General features: G+C 41.0%; 1 protein-coding gene across 3 annotated transcripts in view; it reads right to left on the reverse strand.

The window, feature by feature from the left end:
• CEMIP2 (cell migration inducing hyaluronidase 2) overlaps positions 1–21,764 on the reverse strand; it is a 96,638-nt gene that overhangs the window by 31,362 nt on the left and 43,512 nt on the right. For all 3 annotated transcript variants that reach the window (XM_014608762.3, XM_019478139.1, XM_014608761.3), the window contains exons 3-8: positions 19,740–19,880; positions 17,677–18,238; positions 10,781–10,950; positions 7,261–7,449; positions 3,628–3,797; positions 34–243 (exon numbers count right to left, since the gene is read on the reverse strand). In XM_014608762.3, coding sequence (XP_014464248.1) covers positions 34–243; positions 3,628–3,797; positions 7,261–7,449; positions 10,781–10,950; positions 17,677–18,238; positions 19,740–19,880 — 1,442 coding nt within the window. The remainder of the gene's footprint in view (positions 1–33; positions 244–3,627; positions 3,798–7,260; positions 7,450–10,780; positions 10,951–17,676; positions 18,239–19,739; positions 19,881–21,764) is intronic.

Consider the following 21,764-nt stretch of genomic DNA (forward strand, 5'->3'; position numbering starts at 1 on the left):
CCCTGAAACAGAGATTGTTACTGAAGTACCTACCCATAAGCCATTAGTTGCATGAACAGTCACACATCTGGAAAAGCAGTGATGAATGGAGAGGCCTTCTAAATAAGTCTTGAAGGTATAACCTCCTTTTTCATCTACATCCCCACAGAGGTGAAAGTGGACAGGATACCTTCCAATCACTTGCTGGCCCATTTGTTTTACTTCCACATAAGAGAGATGAAGAGACGTGAAATTCTTCACAATCTAAAGAATATAAAGCAAGAAAATCCATTTAATCCAAATCATAAATGAATTGCATGATTTTTTTCGACTGCCACAAGCTTAACTGAACTCAGGGCGGGGGGTTCCACTCAATATCCAGGTAATAATACTGGGTGGAATTAGATCTCCAAGACAGTGGTTACCTCCATAAATAAAATACACAGACAGCAGCAAGACCTCTGTTGCCAAAGCAAAGGAAGTGTCATCAAGTGTTTTATTGCTATGTCCTATCAGTAGGCTTTTAACAAGTCCTAAATGGGATTCTCATGAGTTACAACATTCTTTATATACATCCATGGAGCATTCAAGTATCTAAGATATTTCCTCCTCCATAGACCTATCTACATACAGTAGTTTTATTGATTTATCTAAACTAGTTTAGCAACACACGGACTTGAATCCCTGCAGCTCCTGTTTATTTATGAGTTTGAGTGTCAGCTGAATTTTCTGTTACTAAACTTTCCAAACAATTCTTTGTGCCACAGATTTTTTTTTAAAGTTCATTAATCAGTTCTCCAAAGCACCACAAATACAAAGCACAAAGGAATGAGAATCATTTTTTGTATCAAAATGGCTTTCACTGAGTGCAATCAAACATGTCCACCATTCAGGCTCAGATACAGTGAACTCTCCAAGGAGGTTACCATGCAATTCTGAAAAAAAAAAATTCTTGTAACCTTCAGTATGAGAATGGGTTCTCTGACTTCATGAAGATAAAGCCACAATGCTGAAGGTAATTTGTGCACTATGGTAAGGGACAGAAATTACACATAAACCAGTACAAGTGATCACAAACTCGTTCAAATCTGTGGTACAACAGGAGTTCAGTGCACATAAACTGCTTTCAAAATGGCTGAAACTGGCTTAAAATAAACCTGGATGGATGTAGTATCAGATTTAGCTAGGTTAAATTGGATTAATGAATTTGTCCTAGATCCCCCTAGATTTAAGTTAACTCACAGTTTCCCAGCATCCCAAGATGCTTTGCACCTCCTTGCAAACCCCACCCCCTCACAGGGTGAGTGGGCTAGCCTTAGCCCAAGCTATCTGCTCCAGCCAAGCAGAGAGGTGTGCTCTAGCACCCCTGGCTTTTGGCCTGGGCCACTGCAGGCATGTGGCTGCATTTCCAGAATCAAAAGTGAACGTCTGTTCAATTGCTTAATCAGTTCAATCAGCGCAGTTTACACTAACCTGCGAAGATTGAAACACTTTAGCCTTTTTGACTGTCTGTACTTAGTCATTAAAGCTGCCTAACTAGCTAATTTGCAGCTCACTATTATGCAGTGTTGCTAAGTTTATGGGGTTGAACACAACCACTAGGCAACTGCAAGTATTTCCTTTCATCTGGTTGAGAGAGCAAACTAACTGTAAGAGATACCTTACAATTATGGGAGGTTAAGGATGCAAATCATAAGACAAATGAACTTCTCATTATGATATTAACTTACCTACTTTTGAGTGTATACAGATTAGGCTGCTACATATAAATATCTTAACACAGTTTCATTTGGGCAAGTTAATCTGCACTGATTGACCACTTTGATTTTTTTAAAGGTACTCAATTTGTATTTATACACGTGCAGCCAGTGTAATGCTGAGAGTTGGTAAAAAGTAGTCTTCTGATTTACAGAAGCTGAAGATCTGTACTAATGCAGCACTAAAACTACAAATTAGCGGACTTACCCCCATATATAATGCAACCCTTTATACTGCTCTTGGTAAAGGGGTGTTATCAGACAAGTTCCTACAGAGCCTAGACATTAACAAGTTTTAGTGTTGACTACTTGAACACAGAAGATTAGCAGAAGCTGAAAACTGTTTGTTAGGCTTAACAAAACATATGCTAGGTTAGGTTTAGCAACAATTGCTCAGTTATTCAGAAGACTCATAGGGACAATTCAAGTGACCATGATATCTTGGAACAGAAAACAAATGTTCTATCTTTCATACATCTGACTGACTGACTCTATTTGAGATACTGCAGCAGTTCAAGGACAGGTTCTGTAAAGCTCACAGCTTGTCAATAATCTTCCTCCACAGTATTATCACAAACACAAAAGAATAGTTAAAACCCCCTATAGATCCCTCCTGCAGAACAAAAGCTATAGCACAAGAGAGAAATAAATCATTCTTTCCCTCTTAGTTCCACCACTATAGAACTAAAAATCAATCACTAATACTTTAAAAAGGGAGGTCAAAACTGTGAGCAAAAGAAACAATGGCATTGGCATTTAAAGGGTAATGCTTCAAAAACGTCAGTTTCAACTGGGCCCCAAATAATATCTCACCGCTCTTTGCACTTGCACTCCAGTACAAACAGTAAGTTTCAGCTATTCACAGCTACTGCTCCCAGTCTAATTAAGCCTTCTTATAATTTATAGCAAATAATTAGCAAAAAGCATGCAAATTATTAAAAATATTTTAAAAAATTAACAGCAGTCCCTTCAGAACTGTAGTATACAGAGAATCCTTTGATAGACACTTTTTATTTTCTGTAAATTAATAAAATCACCACTGATTTTAGGCTCCTTAACATGAGACACCTAAGAGGGACCCAATCCTCAAAATATCTATATAAGGCAGGGCTGTCCAATTAGCAGGCTGCAGGATGTTGGGGGGGGGGAAGGAATAACATGCAGCCCCCAATCACCTATCTGGCTGCCACTGCCCCCACTGCTCCACCTGCAGCAACAGCCAGGGTCTAGGTACTGCTGCAGCCTGCAATACCAAGGGAGCCAGCAGCCAGAAATGCCTATGCAGTGCAGTGCCATAGAGGAGCCTGCAGATAACTTAAGGTGAAGTGACGTGAAGTGCTATGTGGGAGAACACTTGCCCACCCATGAACAGTGCAGCGGGGTGGAGAAAGCCCACGGTGCAGCATGGTGGGGGGTGCCCACCTGCGTACCATGCAGTGGGAAAATGAGGGGAGCACCTGTGTGCAGGTGTGTGTGGATGGTGTGTAATCTGGGTGTGACCCATAGGGTGTGTGCCCCCACAGCCATTTTGAAGCTGGACAGTCCTGCCTTAACGTAAACTGTGCTAAGGGGTATCAAAATGGGCATCCAAGAAAACTTTTCAATTTTAGGTTTCACTATCTTGCATAGTCACAATGTAAACAACAGGCTTTTAAGAATGTTTAAGTGTGTTAATGCAGCTCTCTGTCCCCAGTTCTCCAGTCTAACTCTTGACAAGGTAATATGAGTTTTAGGGAAGCTCAGAAGAAATATTTTTAGACAAAGGATCTCAGAGATAATTTCACGAACATCAATTCAGCAGTCCAAATTTAGAATTAACCCTTTTGGTTAGAAGCCCTCCTCAATTTGCCTTTCACTAACAGGAAGTCACTTAAAAATGTGTTTTTCAAACCTTGATATGGCCACCAAACGTATCATAATTGAAGAACTGGCACTTATTTCCATCATAGCAAGAATCTTCCATCTCTCCCTTGATCACAATATTCCTTGTAAGAAGTCCAACCTCTGCCCTCATGTCCACTCCATCAATGATGTCTCCCATATGAAGGAATTGAGGATTTTCTGATCAGAAAGCCATTTCAAAGAAAGAAGAAAAATAAATGTCAGAAAAGATAAATATTTAACGTTGTTATTCATTAAAAACTAGAATTATAGTTTGTTAGCTGCCCTTCTATGCCTACTTGGTAACACTTTGTATCTTCTAGTTGCTTATTTTTAAAGCCTTTTAGAGTAGTGGCACTGAAACCTAAGAGCTGTTAACCCATGAACTTTATTGTCTCTTTGAGGAAGAGAAAATGCTCATCACTGACAAGTATAAGTATTAAGCTACAGGCATCTGTTTCTTTGATGATCTAAAAAGAAACACCCTCTCCACAAGGCCACGATCTGATGGAGAAGAGTGCAGCATCAAAAACAGACACAGCTTTCTTATCATTCAGATTTTAGATTGTACTCAATGTAATTGTGCACTGATAGGGTTTGTGTACTGAAGCAATTGATGTGCTACAGCCTCGCCATTAAATGCCACAGCATACCCAGTCCCAAAACAGTAAGGAGCAAATGCATTTTTCATTCTATGACAAGAAACAAAGCCCTCTCTGTTTCAGACCTTTATTAGACCTGTAAGGAATCCTAATGCATTATTGGGTTGAAACTCAATGCCCATTTGTGAATGATTTGTAGACAGAAAGAACAAAAACCTGTGACTCTGGAAGAGAGAGCAAACGGATGACTTCAATAATAATTCAAGTTACTAAAAGGTAACTACCAAAGTGCGGGTTCTGCTTTGACTGCTACGTAACAGGGGGGGCTGAAATTGTTCAGAATCACTTTTACATATAGTGACTAACAGTACATAAAAGCCGATTAGGATTGGTACTTTGACTTGCAGCCGACAGAATTCAACCCTCCCCTTCTCCTCTCCTGCAAAAAACAAAACAAACAAATAAAAAGCCCACACGACAATCAACCAAGGTGTTCAAAAGAAAAAAAAATCCCCTAATTTCTCTTTCATACAGAGTATTGCGTGTGCTGCCAAATTTTAGAAATACTAGAGTCTGATGGATTAGTTTGCTAGTAAATGTAAATTATCCCATCTTGGAGGAAAGGCAAAAAGGAGCTTAAAACAGGCAGATGTTAAGCCTGCTGTAAGCATACATTTTAATTTTTTCTTCCTCCCCCAAAATGGAACTGCGCCAGGCCAGCAAAACATGACAGATCTGCAAATATCTGCAGAAAACTAGAGAGGGTTTGGCTTGAGAAAACTGGCATGCCATAAAAAATTTAATGTCTTGTGAAATAGGAAAATTTTCCTCTACTATAGGCCTTACTCGGTTGCAATGTACAATGAGAAACAGCACTCATGTTAATACTGGAAAACTATCAGATGGATCTATTCACCTTCTTTATGAAGATACTCACATAAAAGTGTTAAAGCTTTACATTACTCTTCCTTTCAGAAAAATGAGCAAGTTGTACTTTACCCCATAAGACTAATAAAACATTTACTGACTACACTAGTAGCAGAAACTTTAGAGCTATTCATGCATAGGACTAAAAGGTATGTTTTTGAAGATGAATGTGTTTAATGAATGCTATTCTTGAGCATTTAAAAACTGCCATATAAATTTAATATAGCAATTTTTGTGTAAACTGTGAACCTGAAATGTTTACCTAAAATAATACCTACAAAAGGGGGAGGGGGTGTGGGGGGGGAAAAAACTCTAGTTTCAAGCAGGAAGAGCCAAGGAACAGTAGAATCTTTTGGCAATTGTGATAAGAGATATTCAAAGCAAGGGCAGAGCATAGATCTAGAATGAATAGAAAAATGGACTTTTTTAGGGAACAATTGTGTTACATTTTCTAAGATCCAAGATTAAACTTACAACCTTATAAAGACGTTGAGTCTAAAGGACTAGTTCTAGGGAAGTTGTGAAAATTAAGTCTATACAGTCAAAATGAGAAGATATAAATTCCTATAGAAATGTCACTGAGGTGTTGATGCAAAGGTAACACACATTTGCAAATATTAGAAATATAGAAGTGAGGATAGCATGCTACAGGAGCAAGCAAGAATTCTGAGTCTTAAGAGAGTAAGAAGGAAGATACTTGGGCTGCTGACACGCATTACATTTACGATTCAACCTGTTAATCATGCCTTTAATAATAATTGGGTCATATGTTCAAGACTATTTATCTATTTGTAATACAGTAAACAAACCACAAAGTTGTTCCACATATCACGTGGCTGGCTCATGCCTTAAATTGAAGGCATGGCAGGTTGGGGTTGGCCCGTGGCAGATTCCGATGCTCAGCTGAGTGTCAGGATCCAGTATGGGGCAGGCCCAGGTCTGGGACACAGCTGTCCCCTATCCAAGTTGGGCTGGGGACGAACCATTTCATGAACCCTGGCAGATGGGGAGGTGTGATGAACCAGAGATCAAGGAGCGTTCCCCTGATCTTGGACTCACTGCACCCCAGATCTTTAAAGAACTGTGTATGCAGCTCCTCAGAACACCATGTGTGAAGCCATCCCAGTGAGGATCCTTGATTCTGAGGTCCTTGGGCATACGTGATTTTCTGACAAGCTCAATACAGGCCAGCTGCACACACTGTTCTTAAAGGTTCCAGTGTGATGCAACTCCAGAATAGGTTCCCCTGTACGCTACAATGAGTAAAAAATGCGCACCACACAGCTGGGCTTTTGACAATTAGCTGATTGTTGGCTGGGACCAGGGACTGCACTAGGACTGGGTCCAGATCCCAGTTCAATCAGTTGATTGTGAGCACCCAGCTTTCAGCTTGGAGCAGAGGGAGTCCAGGATCATGATTCTGGGTTCCCCCTGTGCTGGCAAGTAAGGCATGATTGGGATCTAATGTTGTATCCCAAAATCACCCTATTCCTATCCCAAAATCCTGCCCTGCACATGGCAAAATTTGATTCCCACAGGGTTCTATAGAAGGGGGACCAGAGAGACAGGAAGATGCCTGTGTAGCTAAGAAATCTGTCTCAGGGGATGCAGTGGACTGCAGTGAAGTCAACATGAGTCATAGGGAGTAAAAAAAAGGGAATGGTTAACTACATAGAGGAGCCATGCGTTACACCCAGAGTCAGAGAGAAGAGACCCAATTTTCTTTTTTCATAACCATTTTGCTGACAGAGGGGAAAAAATGGAAACAGGAAGTCAGGTTCAAAGAAGGCTTTTTTGAAGGGAAAAAAAAAAACCCAAATCCCCAAAAGACTGACAGTGCCAGATCAGGGATAGCTGAAAACGGTACTAGAAAAACAGAGCTGCTAGGTGACAAAAATCAGGAAACAAGGAGGAGGAAACAGAACCAAACAAACAGGCAGCATTGCATGTGTGAAAGAGACTGACAAGAATTAGTGATTTCTTACATTATAAAGAAGTGGATCCCTTGCATATAGCTGGGAGGCAGAGGAGAAAAGACAGGCATCAACGGAGGGAATATTCTAATTAGCAGATATTTCATATCCCACGTATCTCAGTTTTATCTGGTCTCATACCTTTCACTTTGACTTGATATCTGCTGCACTCTGGACATGGAAGGAGAGTAAATTCTTCTGCTTGGTACATTGAGTAGTCTGTGCTTGCAACTACAATCCGATCTTTAGGCTGCCAGTTACTAACATCCTCCAAGAGATCCAATATCACTCCATCAACAGCCTCTACCTGGAAGCCTGAGAGGGGGACACCTAATGAACGAGAAACAAAGAACTGTATACTGCAATATATAAAGCTGCAACTTAAAGAGGTATTCTTTCACTGATAGTTCATAAGCAACTTAAAAAAAGGAGGTGGGGGGCCTTTTAAACACACTGAACTTTTTAGGGCAATTTCAAAGCGTGATTTTAACATGAAATGCAATAAAAATGTGGTTGAAATAGAAGTTCCTGCTGATATTATGCCTTTCTCCTTTTGTGGATGTCAAGATTCAGGTTAAAAGAAGATGACTTATATTTACAAATACCTAAAATAGTTCTGCTTTCCAAAACCCTCAGATGCAAGACTCTGAGAACCAAGCTAAGTTCTATCTTATCACTGAAAAAGTTTGACAAGTTATTCTATTGTCTTTGGCAGGTTTGTGCAGGTATCGTGATTCAAACTAAAAACATTGGTATGGAATGAGACTGTTTTACTTAGCTATATTTGCTGTGTACAACTAACTTTCAAAGTCAGTATCTTTGTCAGTGAAGTGAGCAGATATGAATCAATGCATATATGGAGAAGATTATGCCATTCTTTCCATAGTCACTTTCACAGGGGAACTTCAAGCAAATCAAACTAGTATGCTGCTCAACATGAAAGAAAAACTGATAAATTCTGTTCATAGATTCATAGAAGTAGGGTCGGAAGGGACCTTGTAGATCATCAAGTCCAACCCCCTGCCCTGGGCAGGAGAGAAAACCGGGCTCAAATGACCCCAGCCAGGTAGACGTCAAGCCTCCTCTTAAAGACCCCCAGGGTAGGAGCCATCACCACTTCCCTTGGAAGTTGGTTGCAGATCCTAGCCGCCCTGACTGTGAAGTAGTGCCTTCGGATGTCTAGTCTAAACCTACTCTCTAACAATTTGTGGCCGTTATTCCTTGTTAGCCCAGGGGGCACTAGGAGGAACAGGGTCTTTCCCAAACCCTGCTGGTCCCCCCTGGTGAGTTTATAGACAGCCACCAGGTCCCCCCCTCAGCCTTCTCTTGTGAAGACTGAACAGGTTAAGGTCCCGTAGCCTCTCTTCATAGGGTCTGCCCTGCTGTCCCCAGATCATGCAGGTGGCCCTTCTCTGGGCCCTCTCAATGCTGTCCTGTCCATCATCTCAAAACGAGTACATAAAGAGGGAACGTTTGTTCACCAGAGCACCCCAAGGGATGACAAGATCGAATGGTCATAAACTCCTCCAAGACAGTTTCAGGCTGTACATAAGGAAGAACTTCTTTACTGTCTGAGCCCCCAAGGTCTGGAATAGCCTGCCACCGGAGGTGGTTCAAGCACCTACATTGAATGCCTTCAAGAGAAAGTTGGATGTTTATCTTGCTGCGATCCTATGACCTCAGCTGACTTCCTGCCCCTGGGGCAGGAATCAATGATCTTCCAAGGTCCCTTCCAGGCCTAACGTCTATGAAAAAAAGTGTGCAGGGGGGAAAAAAACTCCATTTATTTAGATGGGGGGGAGGGGGGGGGGGAAATATGGCCAGTGGGCTGGATCTGTGGATCTGTCCGGCCAACAGATTTTTTCTGGGTCGTGGCAGGTCTCAGTTCTGCCCAGCCCAGGCGTGTGGGCAGCTCAGGTTGTGACATATGAAGCAGGTCCCACCACTCCTAGACACACAGCAGGGCTGGAGCAGTGTGGCAGCTGGACTTGCTTCCCACAACCACTGGCTCCTTCCAGCTGCCACTGCCACTGGACCTGGCCCTGCAGTCTGGGCACCCCAACCTGTCTGTCCTGCGCCCACTGCTGGGGGTAGGACCCATGCAGGCAAGGACAGGCAGATGGGATGGGACTGCAGGCAGGTGGGGAGCAGCATCTGAAAGCCAGATGGGCAGGTGGGCCAGGATCACATGGCAGTGACAGCATGGGGCTGGGGCCTGGAGCAGAGCTGCGATCCGCTGCTTGCATGCTCCTGCCTGCAGAACCGACACTCACAGAAGGGGCATACAGGGAACCCTGGCCCTGCCTGCCTGTCCCACTCCCACTTGCCTGGTCCAGTGAAGAAGGGGACCAGGGGACCTGCCTGGTCCAGCGAAGAGAGGGTCCACTTAGGGGGATGCCCTCACCCAGCAGAGTAGGTGAGCAGGGAGAGGGGGTGCTGACTTGGCCCACAACAGCTCACCAAAACTTCCTTAGTGGCCTTCAGGCTCAAGTAATTGCCCATCCCTGATTTAGATTATCTTCCTAAATTGTAAGGGAAGGCATGTTAAGTTTTTTCACTGTAAAAAAGTGATAAACAGCTAGTTGTTCTTAGGTACAAAATGATAGGAATTATATTAGTGTTCTGAAAACAGCTAAGAAAGCAAACTGCCAGAGAGAGAGGTTGGGTTTTGAAGGAACAATACAGAAAACTGCAAGGCTGCTAATAAAAAACATATTACCAGACCAGGAGAATCTGGGAGGTACTGTAACAGTCCTTTGGAAACTCTTAGGAAGTGAACAGTGCCCAGTACTTGCAGGCCTGGAGCAGAGAGTTCCTCCAACTCACAAAATGTAAAATAAGAAAATATCCAAAATTCAAAAGGATCCAGGATCCTCTTGAACACAAAAAACAAAAGCAGGTTGCAAGATAACTTGTTATGTCACATTCAAGACAATCAACTAGATAATCTAACACTGATGAGAGGGGTGGGATTTAAAAATAACTCATGGCATCGATAATATTTTTCCCCACATGAAGTTGCTTCTAAGACCACAATTTCCTTTTACTAGTCAGAACCAACCTCACAAGGCTAGAGGGTAAACAAAGTGGCTAAGTAAAAATCCATGCATCTTTAAAAACTATTTATTACCACAGTGGTGGGAAGTAGAAAGCAAACACAAATTGAAAACCTTTTGCAAGAAGTTAAATCTGCCATATATAAGAATTCTCCAAGTGTCACAAGGAACAGCAATCACCAGAATATGCTAAGGCTAGAAATATTACATAAATCATAAAAAGGCTCACTCTATCTATTGCTCTATCATAAAGGCTCCAGTATTATAGTATAATATAGTATTATATTATAGTATAGCCAGATATATTTTAACTTTATACATTAAAAATAGTTTCTATTCTGTACTACAATGGTATCATACAAAAAAGGCAAAGGCAGACAAAGTACATTAGGAGGTGTGTAATCCCTCCTCCCCCCTTTTCCTTGATAAGGACATGTACTTACCTGAGAATTAGGCCATGTGAGGGACAGAAAAAACACCTGTTACAGTATTCATAAAATTAAAACATATGAAACAAGTCATTCTAGAAAACAATGCATACAAATCATTAAAAGCAGATCCTGCCCCCTACCCCCAGCTAAACATTTTAGAAAGAACTTTCCTACCTTCATTCCATTCACTAAAAGCCGTCACAGAAAACTTCTGACCATCAAATGTGAAAAATTCTCTCTGAGCAAGGGCCTTCCCTCCGGTGCTGTGATTTTCATACTCTCTCACAGATTCATTACAGGAGAAATTCCCACTATTTATGACACCAACTAAAGCCCAGGCTTGCCTGCAAAGAATGAGGTGAGCATTTGAACAAACTGTCTCTGGATGATGTACAGAATAAAAAGCAAATATGCACATTTATGCAAACATCTTTTCTTTGCCACTTTTCCTAAGCTCTTTAGAATGTAATTTCAAAGGGCAGAAGAAGAATATGCATCGCTTGTATAAGAAAGCATTGGTGCTTCCTACATCCAAACTGAGAAATCACCCAGCTTTATTCTGAAACATTATAAACTTCAGGACACATTGTTTATACTTATATGAAAGGAATACTTTTTTACAAAGTTTACAAAATGGATAAACTTCAGCACAAAAAGGGTAAGAACTAATTTAAACTAGGTACTGCAGTACTTGTTAATGATTCTCACTATGATACTAATATTACAACACAGTCACCTGTCATTCAGACCTGTCCTATGACAGTGAGTAAACAGCAATAGCCGCCTGCAGGAAAGTTCTTGGACAGATTTATATCTATTACATACATGACCCAGCTGTTGGTTCCCATCTTCCCCGCTCCCCCTGCCCACCCTCTGTGGAGAGTGAAATAAAGTTCTGCAGTCTAACTTCTATGCCATAATGTTGATTTTTACAATATTTACTCTTCTTTTTATAGCCTCAGGTCCAAGAACAATACAATTACATTAAGATCTTGCTTAACCTATTAAGGTTCTAGAGTTCTTTGTTTTGGAGAAAAAGCTTGAAAACAGCAAAAAAGAAAAAACAGAAAGCTAGTTTTCCTTAAGAATTTATTATTTGATTCACAGTTTTAATGCTTGGCACTGCTGATCTATCTGCTTTTAAGAACTACAGTCCACTCCCTTTTACATTATGTTCTTTTCTACTTGATTATTCTCAACTTTCTCTATGCTTTCTGCCCTTTCACTGAGGTCAAGTTTTGAATTAGTGGAATCAAAAGCACAAAGCCATCTGCTGCCTTCTTTTCACACCCCGTGTCCTTCAATTATGTCTGCCTGAACCAAAGTTTCCAGTAATTATTTTTAAAAAGGGCATAGAAAGCTCTTGAGATTTGACAATGAAGCTTTACAAAACAAATCTATTAAAATTATTTTTAGAAATCATTTGCTGGTCCATAACATTTAAGCGTGCATAGTCAGCACTCTCCACCACCTGTTTAAACTCTGACAAAAACTGCACTTTGAGGTTCAATCAGGTATGACCACATGAAAGAGATGCAGACGCTGTACCAGGAGCATGATTTACTAACGGCCTAACATTTTTTTTAAAGGAATTAAATTACCTTTAACTCAGACACTTTTTATGGTCTTATAATCTAAGATATACACAAATGTACGTGCACACTTCCTCTTATGGTCTTGGATAAATTAGTTTTATAGGCCACATCATGGTCTATTAACAATGCCTTAAGAAAGCTACAACAAAGCGCGCTCTCTCTCTCTCATGTCAGTATCCCCACAGACAAGATAAACATTTGATGTAGAATTTTAGGAGAAGTAGTATCAGATATTTAAGGGTGTCTTACTTTGCAAGGAAAGAAACTGTCTTAACTTTTAAATCTATTTTATTGTCTTGAGAGTAGGGTGGCTATTTACAAGTTACATGCAGAAGACGGACAGTTGGTCTGTCTTCTGCAGCAATGCAGCAACCGAAGTCTTTTAAAAGACTCTAGAGTGAATCCAATGACTAATTTAAAAATGCATGAATACCCCATGAAGCCAGGCTCCATAGCCCACTGTTGCAGGTACTTCTCTAAGTAAGGAGTCCTGGGTTCCAGTCTTGGTGCCAGGATGGTTCATACATTTTACATTAAACAACCATTAGTTTAAAAACAAACAGAAACAAAAAACTAAGCAACCAAACTAACCACCCCACAAAGCAGACATAACTCTGTCTGGATTCCTGCTCAGAGCAGTACCATCCTCACTCAGCTACAATCATCTTGTTTTCTGTCCTTCCAGCCCATTGAGTCCACCAGTCTTGCTTTTCCAGCGGACTATCTATCTTTAACAGAAAGAGAACACTTCTAAGGAGCTTGTGTTACATAGTTATCTTTAGAAAGAACTTTAAAGCTTAACATTTTTCCTATTCTGAGAAAGGAAAAGTGGTAGTAGAATGGCCTCGGCCTGGAAAAGATAAGAGGAAGACAAAAATCAATTAAAGCAAGCTTACAGTAAAAGAGTACTGTACAATTCACACAGAGGATTGATGTAGAAATGTTATGGTTTCCTGCAGTTTTATTAGTCCATCTGACATTTTGCATTATTTCCTGCTGAAATTAGAAGTCAGACAAATTTAGAAGTCAACTGCACTTGAAACATGCCAGATTTGGCCTTGAGAAAGGGCTTTTTTTTTCCAAAAATAAGAAATGTTTTTATTTAAATTGGATTTTGATATGAGTTCTTTTTAAATAATTTTTTAAAAGCAAAATCTGAATTTAATTTAAAAATGTAGAGCCTAGTTTATTATAATCTCTTAAAATATTGAAATAAAAATAGTAAGTGTACAAGAAGCCAGGACCCACCATCAAAAGGTAGAGTTATGGATCACGCGCTATTCTATGCTAAAAAAGAACTGGAAAGAAACTTTTAAAGTCAAGCTTTATAAATATGGCACAAGAAGTCATTTACTGCATTATGATCTTGATCCTTGGGTTTGATCCAAGACTGTGCTGCTGCTATCACAGACATTGTGACTTGGCTTCTGACTTGGAAAAAATAAATCAGGATTAAATTAGTTACTATCTTAACACAGCTGCTTGTTGCAAATAAATCAAGGAAGTACAAAGGGGAAATTGGTTAAAAATAGATTTTAAACCAAAAGTTTTTGGTCAAATTAAAATCTACCCACCTGGTACTTAGCTTCCTGTTCTCTTTACCTATCAAGTTACAGAAAGATTTTACAATAAATTTTAACAGAAGACCAGCATAAACAGCCTCTGGTGCAGAGCAAAACACCTCTGTACCTAGGGGATCGCCCACATCACTAAGCTACAGGTCATGTGCCCTGCTGTTTACTCTTTTGCACCATGACTCTTGGATTACTTTTCACACCATGTTTTAGTGACAACAGGAAGGGGATGGGGAAACTGCCCCCATGCAAGCCCAGTCCATAGCCTGCCATTTACAGCACTCAGCAGAAGAGAGAGATACATAGGCACGCCCAGCCTATCACAGGTCTACAACCCAAATTTTCTTCCACTTTGTGTGAATATCTGGACATTACACCATCACAAAGGTATGCACCACTATGACTGCGTCCTCCTCCTGCAGCAGTTTTAAAAGAGTGAATCAGATGTCTACCCAAAGAAAACACCTAAATCCAGGACAGGGGTAGGCAACAGGTGCCAGAGCATAGCATGCAAAGGCATTTTCTTTGGCATACATGCCTTGGGGGTGGACGGTAGGGGCTGTGCAAAGTTTCAGTCGCCGATCTAATTCGGCCTGATTCGGTGCCCAAATCGCCGAATCCGAATTGAATCAGGAGACACTTTAATCTCTCTGAATCGAACTGGAACCCTCCAAATCAATTCAGAGAGATTAGGACAGATTAGATGATTTGGACAGACACAGCTTTAAATGTTTTTTCTACATGCCTCAAGGTACCAGGAGGCTCATGAATGCCAAGATGCTGGGGCGGATGGAATGTCCCACAGAAGCACGTCCGGTCCACTTCTGGGTCTGCCGGGGAGTGCACTGCCCCCCCCTCCCCCCCTCCCGGCTTGGCAACTGGTGCCTCCTGGGTCTGGGGGAGCACCCAGGGTCCTCCTGTGGCAAACTGTTGAGCCAGAGGGGTTGGGGGGGGCCCCGAAGTGGACCCGAAGTACTTCTGGTCCACTTCTGGGTTAAATACCGAGCACATGGGTGGTCCCCTTGTGCTCCTGTGGGATGCTCCATCCGCCCCACCATCATAGCGTTCATGAGCCATGCCTGATACTTCAAGGTATGTAGAAAAAATATTTAAAGCTGTCTATGGTTGAATTCACTGATTCTCCAAATCAGCATCAAATCTTTAGATTCGGATTAGGCCGAATCAAATTGGGGACAGCGATCTGAATCAATGAATTGACTCACACCCCTAGTTGATGGTGGGGAAGGGGCTAGGGCTGCACTGCCACAAACAGGAATCAGGCCCTTTGCAGCTACCCTGCCATCCACTCCGGCACACTAACTTCTTACAAATTGAGATTACAGGTGTTTTTCGCACTCTTCTCAAAAATGCTGCTGACCTCTGATCCAGGAGCTATCTCCATATGTGAGTCCCAAGTCTCATGCAAGCACAGGAAAGAGGGGTGAGATACTGGTCACAACCTTCTCCCTGGCATTTCCTATTGCTTAGTTTAGGCCTTCCCCCAGTTCAGCATACTGTCTGCAGTGAATCCCATTCCTAGGTGCTTAACTCCTGCCCCAGTCATTATAAAAGGAACCAGGCACCTAGTTCAGGTTAGCAAAATCCACTTTGGGAGCTGGGTGCCTAGTGTAGTGGAGCTCAGTATCAGCTTGCCAAGAGTTCCTTTGTTGATGTGGACACAGAATTTGTCACTCTTTACCTGAGAGGGTGCCGGTTACATGCATCAAAAACTAGCCTGTGTACTCAAAAGCAAGACAAATCTCAAAGTAAAAAAAAAAAAAAAAAAAGGAGCAAGACAACCATGTTAAATAATACTAAAATATGCTGATTAGTGCACTGCAGCAATAGTGAGTATATAAGTGTGAATATGCAACTCTATATATAGGTGCAAGTCTTATAATGAGTACTGAGAAGTCTCTGCATCACTTATGGAATGAACTTTATGATATGCTAACAAAAACAATTGCATAACTGTTTGCATTCTGCACCAATTGACAAAGATTAAGGATAGATCAAGAGCAAAACAAATACCGTATTTTCTGACAACCTAGACTATAATATATACTTTGTTTTTGAAAGACAGGATGAAGAACTTTTTTTCAGAGTTATGGTTGCATAGGGTAGGGACAGAGCCTAATCTTCAACTGGCTCACCCTCCCTTTCCTACATAACTAAAGGTGTATCTCTAGCTGTCGATAAAGACTGGTCTCAATGGGCAAATCTATAATTTTCAAAAAAGCTAGAGTCTGTACTACACAGCTAGGAAGTCTGTCCTAAAAATATTTGAACTAACTGTGTAGGGGGAAACTTGGTGCTCCTGCTACTTTAAGGAAAGGTGGTCTTGCGGGAGAAGCAGGTGACCGGTGAAGCAGAGACCAAATCAAGGGAGCTATATGACCCGAAAGGAGCTGCGTTTGCAGGATGTAAATCCAGGATCTGAGCTATGCAGGCAGTCTGACCAGGTACCCATGGAGAGAGGAGCTCCTGAACAGAAGGGCTGTGCCAAGACTCCTAACTAACACTTAAACTGGGGTAGGGATTAAAACTGGTGGTTTAGGGATTAAGACACGAGGAGCAAGAACTAGGGTCAGGGACCCACAGCCCACAAGAGGTGAAAACAAACAGGGTTTGGGGGGCCATAGCCTGGGAGGGGCTGAGTCTGATGGAGGTAATCTGGCCTTAATCCAGGAGAGGCAGAGGATAGAGGCCTGAGCCCAGGAGGGGCCAGAAAGAGAGTCAGAAGCACCATTAAAAAGACAGAGGTCTGAACCCAAGAGGAGTTAAAGATTGTTCAAGGCAAAGGCCCAAGCCCAGGAGGGGCTGGGATGGTTAAAGGCACTGGGGCTGGAGGCCCTAACAGTGGTGGGGACTGTTCCTGGTTTACAAACTCATATTGACTGAAGGATGCTGGGGCTAAAGGCCCCTGGATGAGAGACTGACTGGACTGGACAATGGGGCTTAGTGCCCAATGGTGAGTAACATCTGCAAGGCTTGGGCATGGCTAAAAGGGGAGAAGAGGAGGCCACATAATTAGCCCTTAAGGCAATGAGCAGTGACACCTGTATTCATGAGAATGAGACTGCCTGGGGAGCCCTGGAGCAGCTTCATTTTTACTAAATGCATAATTACATCAAGGTATGGCAGGTGAGTGAAACGGGAGATAACTCAAAGGAAATAAAAGCGACAAGGACTGAGAGGGCTCCAGGGGCATCGTGGCCACTCCTGAGGCAAAACCTGGTTACAGGCTGCAAAAGAGAGACCAGAAGCAGCTCCCAGATAGCAAAACTACCCTAAGAAGGGTTAACTTGATTGTGGAAAATCATAATCATTACAAAGGGAGATTGTAAAGTGAACAGTGAGCCACTGCATCAACCGACTCCCTCAGCTATCTGAACAGTAATATATTTTGGTAGTGCTGGAGTGATGCTTAGCTGTGATAGTCCAGGAATTATGCAAGAGGCAAGGATGTTTGTGGGCAATGTCTTTATTGGGCCAACTGTACAGTTGGGATAGATTTAGACAAGCTTTCCACTGCAAAGTATTCTTCACCAGGTCTGCCTAATGATGAATGCTTCTCATTTGAAAGCTTGTTGAATTCTATCCTAACCAGACAGCAGGTCCGCAAAACTCCTTGCCTCTGAACAGTAATACTGCAGCTTCTGCACCGTACAGCAGGAATCAAACCAGGGTGATTCCAACCCTGGGCAGAAAGATCAGTTTCCCTGCTTAATACACGCAACCCATTTTGGGGGGACTGATTTTCAAAGAAGAGGCAAGTGTTGTATAAAAGCACAGTCTGAACTAAGACTATACTTTTAAGGCTTCACAAATTCCCATTCACGGTAGATATTTTATGTATAAAAGCACTAAGCAGAGCTGAGAGGAGAACAAAATTATTTACCTGTAAGTTAATCCTTTGACGAGTTTACTTCCAAGAAGATTTTGGATAGTTAATCTGGTTTCTTCCAGTAGACTTTTAGCAGCTGAATCTCCAACAGCAATAGCAACGATGCGACCAGGATCTTGGCCTTTTAAGAAGTCCTGAAATCTCTTGCTTTCATTTTGATATTCATGAGTGTCAAATCTATCCACTGCTAACACCTGTGCTGTGTCCTGATCAATCACTCTCACATTTAGCCCTCGTAAAAATTTCCTTTCAAATGCATAAGGACCAGAGGCCAGCCCTGAGGAGTATACAGTCTTTGACAAAAGAGTCCATGATAACTTCTGAGTCCCATGCAATTCCAGTGTCCCTTCAGGGCCGACGCCAATAAATTTTTTGCCAAATATTGGCATATCGTCACCTTCATCTGATTTGCCATACAAGATGATAGTTGCTTTGGATTTATAGTGACACTTCTCTGCTCCAATATGAAGCGCTCCACCATCCTTTATCAGGATAAAACGAGTTCTCAAAGTAATATTTCTGGAACCATCCTTATCATCACCAAAGACAAGTAACCCTAGAGGAAATAATATTTTTTTAATATCACATAAAAAAAAAAAAAATCAATCAATCTTTTAAAAACTGATTCTACTTTAAAGCACACAAGCCAAACCCTAAATTAAAAATCAAGTTAAGCAAGTTATTAAAAAGAGAAATTAAATTGTTTCCAAATGAGCTTACAGAGAGTAAAATGGGTTTTTACAGGATATCAGATATGGAAGGAACTTCCAGAATACCTGCACCTTGAAAAATGGTCTTCAAGTTTTATGAAATATTGTAATTAACAATCAGTTTCACTAATCTAAGTATCTGAACAAAAAGGACTTCACTACTGATTCCACTCATCTGATCCTGTTCTTAGATACTTACTACTCAGTCTTGGTCTTCCAGGCTCCTACACAGCATCAAGCAGCTGTCCCACTGAAGAATAAGTAGAATTTTACATCTGTTTACATATCTGAGACCTTGGGGCCAGCAGTAAGTAATGTAGTAGTAGTAGTAGTAAAGAATTGCAGTCATCGATTGAGTGATGACAGAAACACACCAATGATTGCAACATAAAGACAATTATGGAGATTGAAATATGGCAAGACTAACTACAAAACTGATTTAAAATTTAAAAAGACAGACATACTAATGCTTGGGGGCAGAAATAGGGAGGGAGGAGATGAAGGAACAGATTCCTGGGAATTAAAATTACTACTACATTTTTCTGGTTTCTGAGGATAAATGGGAGTTCTAGATTTCATTACTCAATCTATTTATCAAGATTACATACCACTATAATAGTTCTATTACTACATTTATTTCTACTACCTTAAGTCTATGGTGCTATGCTGCCTATTGCATGCAGTCTTCACGTGGTGCTTATTACTTCAGAACAAAGCATAAAGCTTTGCAGCATTTACCATACTACAGAAAGCATATTTACCGTAGACATGCAAACATATGCTTCAGCAAATTCTGTGCAAACAGGATTGTCCTGAATTAAGACTATTTCTCAAATAAATTGCATTTTCTTGAAGGTGGCCATTTTCACAAGGAAACCATGCAAACGTTTAAACACACTGCATGCTTCCATGGCAAAAATTGTCACATTAAAATATAATTTTGACGTTTTTTCAACAGCAGGTTTCACTCAAATGGAACTATGTGCTTATAGAGTCCTTTCCCTGCCCCAAGCAAATAGCCATATTTTAAAATTTCTTTAACAAAATTTGATTATCTTCAAATCAAAAATTGAATTCAAAGTTCTTACAAGTAACACATTCACATTTCATTGCATATTTTCTGAATGTTTACTACTAATGTAGAAGGGTAAGCATCCTAGTAGTACTCAAGTGGGGGAAAGGAAATAGCTATACATCAATAAAGGCTTTTATATGCCAATTTTCCTCCTCACCTCTTTCCCATTTTCAGCTAGTATTGGCACACTTGCATACATGTGTCGAACATACCTTGACCAAAGGTATTTTAACACATAAAAACAGTTCATGGCTTGCTTTACTACTACGTACCTCCATCCTGTATAATTATAGAGTGTACTGTAGCATCTGAATTCAGACGAAACAAGTCCCCATTTTTTATGAGAACTCTCTTTTCAGTATCTTGGCCAGGGTTCCAGTTGCTGAGACGAGGGTTCTGATCTGGACAATTCTCTAAAATACAATATGCAGCCTAATTAAAAAAAATGGCCTAAAATATTAAGACAACATTTCTGTATATGGCATTACTCAGAAGCACATTAAGGGTAGTGTCAGAAAGACAAGTCAGGGATTTGCTTCCTGTACAGCAACAAGAGGAAATCACAACTCATATGATCCATTTCCTGTAAATAAGATGGACTATGACCATTAGTGAGGAATTACCTTGTTTCTTTTGTTGTCTTCAGGAAAACATTTCAGCTACTAGCACCAACATTAAAACTTATGCAGCAAAGCCAAGGACAGGTTGACCATGCTTCAATTGAAGAAATATATCCTTGCTCTTAAATGAGAACATCATAAAATGATCCTGATCAAAAGGGACTAAACATTTAGGTACTAGGGCAACAAATCTATATAAGCTAACATTACAGAACTGTAGAACTCACTACATTCAGAAGTAGTGGAAGTAGTTTATTTACTGCTTTTCCTGAGACAATAAAATAAAATAAGTAAAATGGTGAAATTTATGGTTTTCACCAAAAGCATACAAAAAAATTACACATTCCACCATTCTGAACAACAGTAAAACAACATATTCTATGACAATGCAAAACAAAAAAGGTAAAAGGAAGTAAGGTGAAATAAAACAGTGAAATAAAACAGAACCATCTGATTTTGGTCCTTATTCTTTAGTCTAGTAATGCAAATAGGGCAGGCTGCAAGTTTTCAGAGAAGACTTTTTTCTACAGCCATTAGCCCAATATTTAAAATTTTCAAGTAATGGAAAGATCCATTTTCCTCTTATTTCTTCAAAGAATAAAGACCACAAATAGTTATTTAAGTTACCTACAGTAGTATTAAAGTGATGTTATAGCTGTGAAGTTCCAGGTATTATGGGAGAGGAAAAGATTTTTTGAGGTGGTATCTTTTATTAGACCAACTCATTGCTTGAAATAAAGTTAGATCAATAAAATTTGACATATTTTTGAGTGCATCTCTGTGAGCAGGGGTGCTCTTTTGCCCCATGCCAAGGTGAATTCTATTGACTCTTGCCTCTTCCTCCTACTCACCTGCCACGCCTTGATGGAAAATTGATATTCAGGAGGATGGATGTTTCTTGATTTACAAGTCAATCCAGTATGGTTGTGGGTCTTCTGCACGGCTTCACTTCTGCTACACACTGGCCCTTGCCTCTCCAGTTGATGATAACTATTCTCCATTTATAGTGAGTGGGGAATACCCTACAAGGTCACTTCTCAGGCTCTTGTCCAGTTCTTTCCCCATAGCGTTTGTATTTGTGTTCGCTGGCCTAAACTCTCTGTGCCTCCAACAGGCAGGTGACACAAGAGTCAATTCAATTAATACATTTAGGTTTCTTCCGGGCCTTGTCTCGGGCTTCACTGCCTTAATCTCTTGGCTCGGGCCCTAGGAGCCGGGTAGTGTTCAGCTAAACTACAAAGCAAATCTTCAGGGAATTCCCCCTCATCCTGGTACCCTTCTCTAGTCCTCAGAAAATAACTCAGAAGGAGGGCTTCTTCTTCCTGGCCCAATTCCTTCTTTTCTTTCATGACACAAATTAAAGGGGAATCACTTGGATTCCTTGTCACTTCTCAAAGACCCTCTAGGCCACAGCCCCCTGGCTTATGCCTGGTTTCTTTCATCACCAACATGCCACAGGTAATCCCTCCTTGGTTCTGGCTGTCTCAGTTTTCTTCTCAGGCCCTCACTCCTCCCAGAGGACCTGTTTCCTCTTGTTCCCCCTTATCTTCCTGGATGACCTTCCCCAACCATTAACTGTCTGTTGGGACCCTACCCTACAGTGCTAAGTCCCATATCATCCCTCTTTCTGCATTTTACTTATCTTTAGGAAGGCAGGGGAGTGATCTTTTGGTCGTG

Source organism: Alligator mississippiensis, chromosome 3 (assembly GCF_030867095.1).
Source record: "Alligator mississippiensis isolate rAllMis1 chromosome 3, rAllMis1, whole genome shotgun sequence".
Taxonomy (NCBI): Eukaryota; Metazoa; Chordata; order Crocodylia; family Alligatoridae; genus Alligator; species Alligator mississippiensis.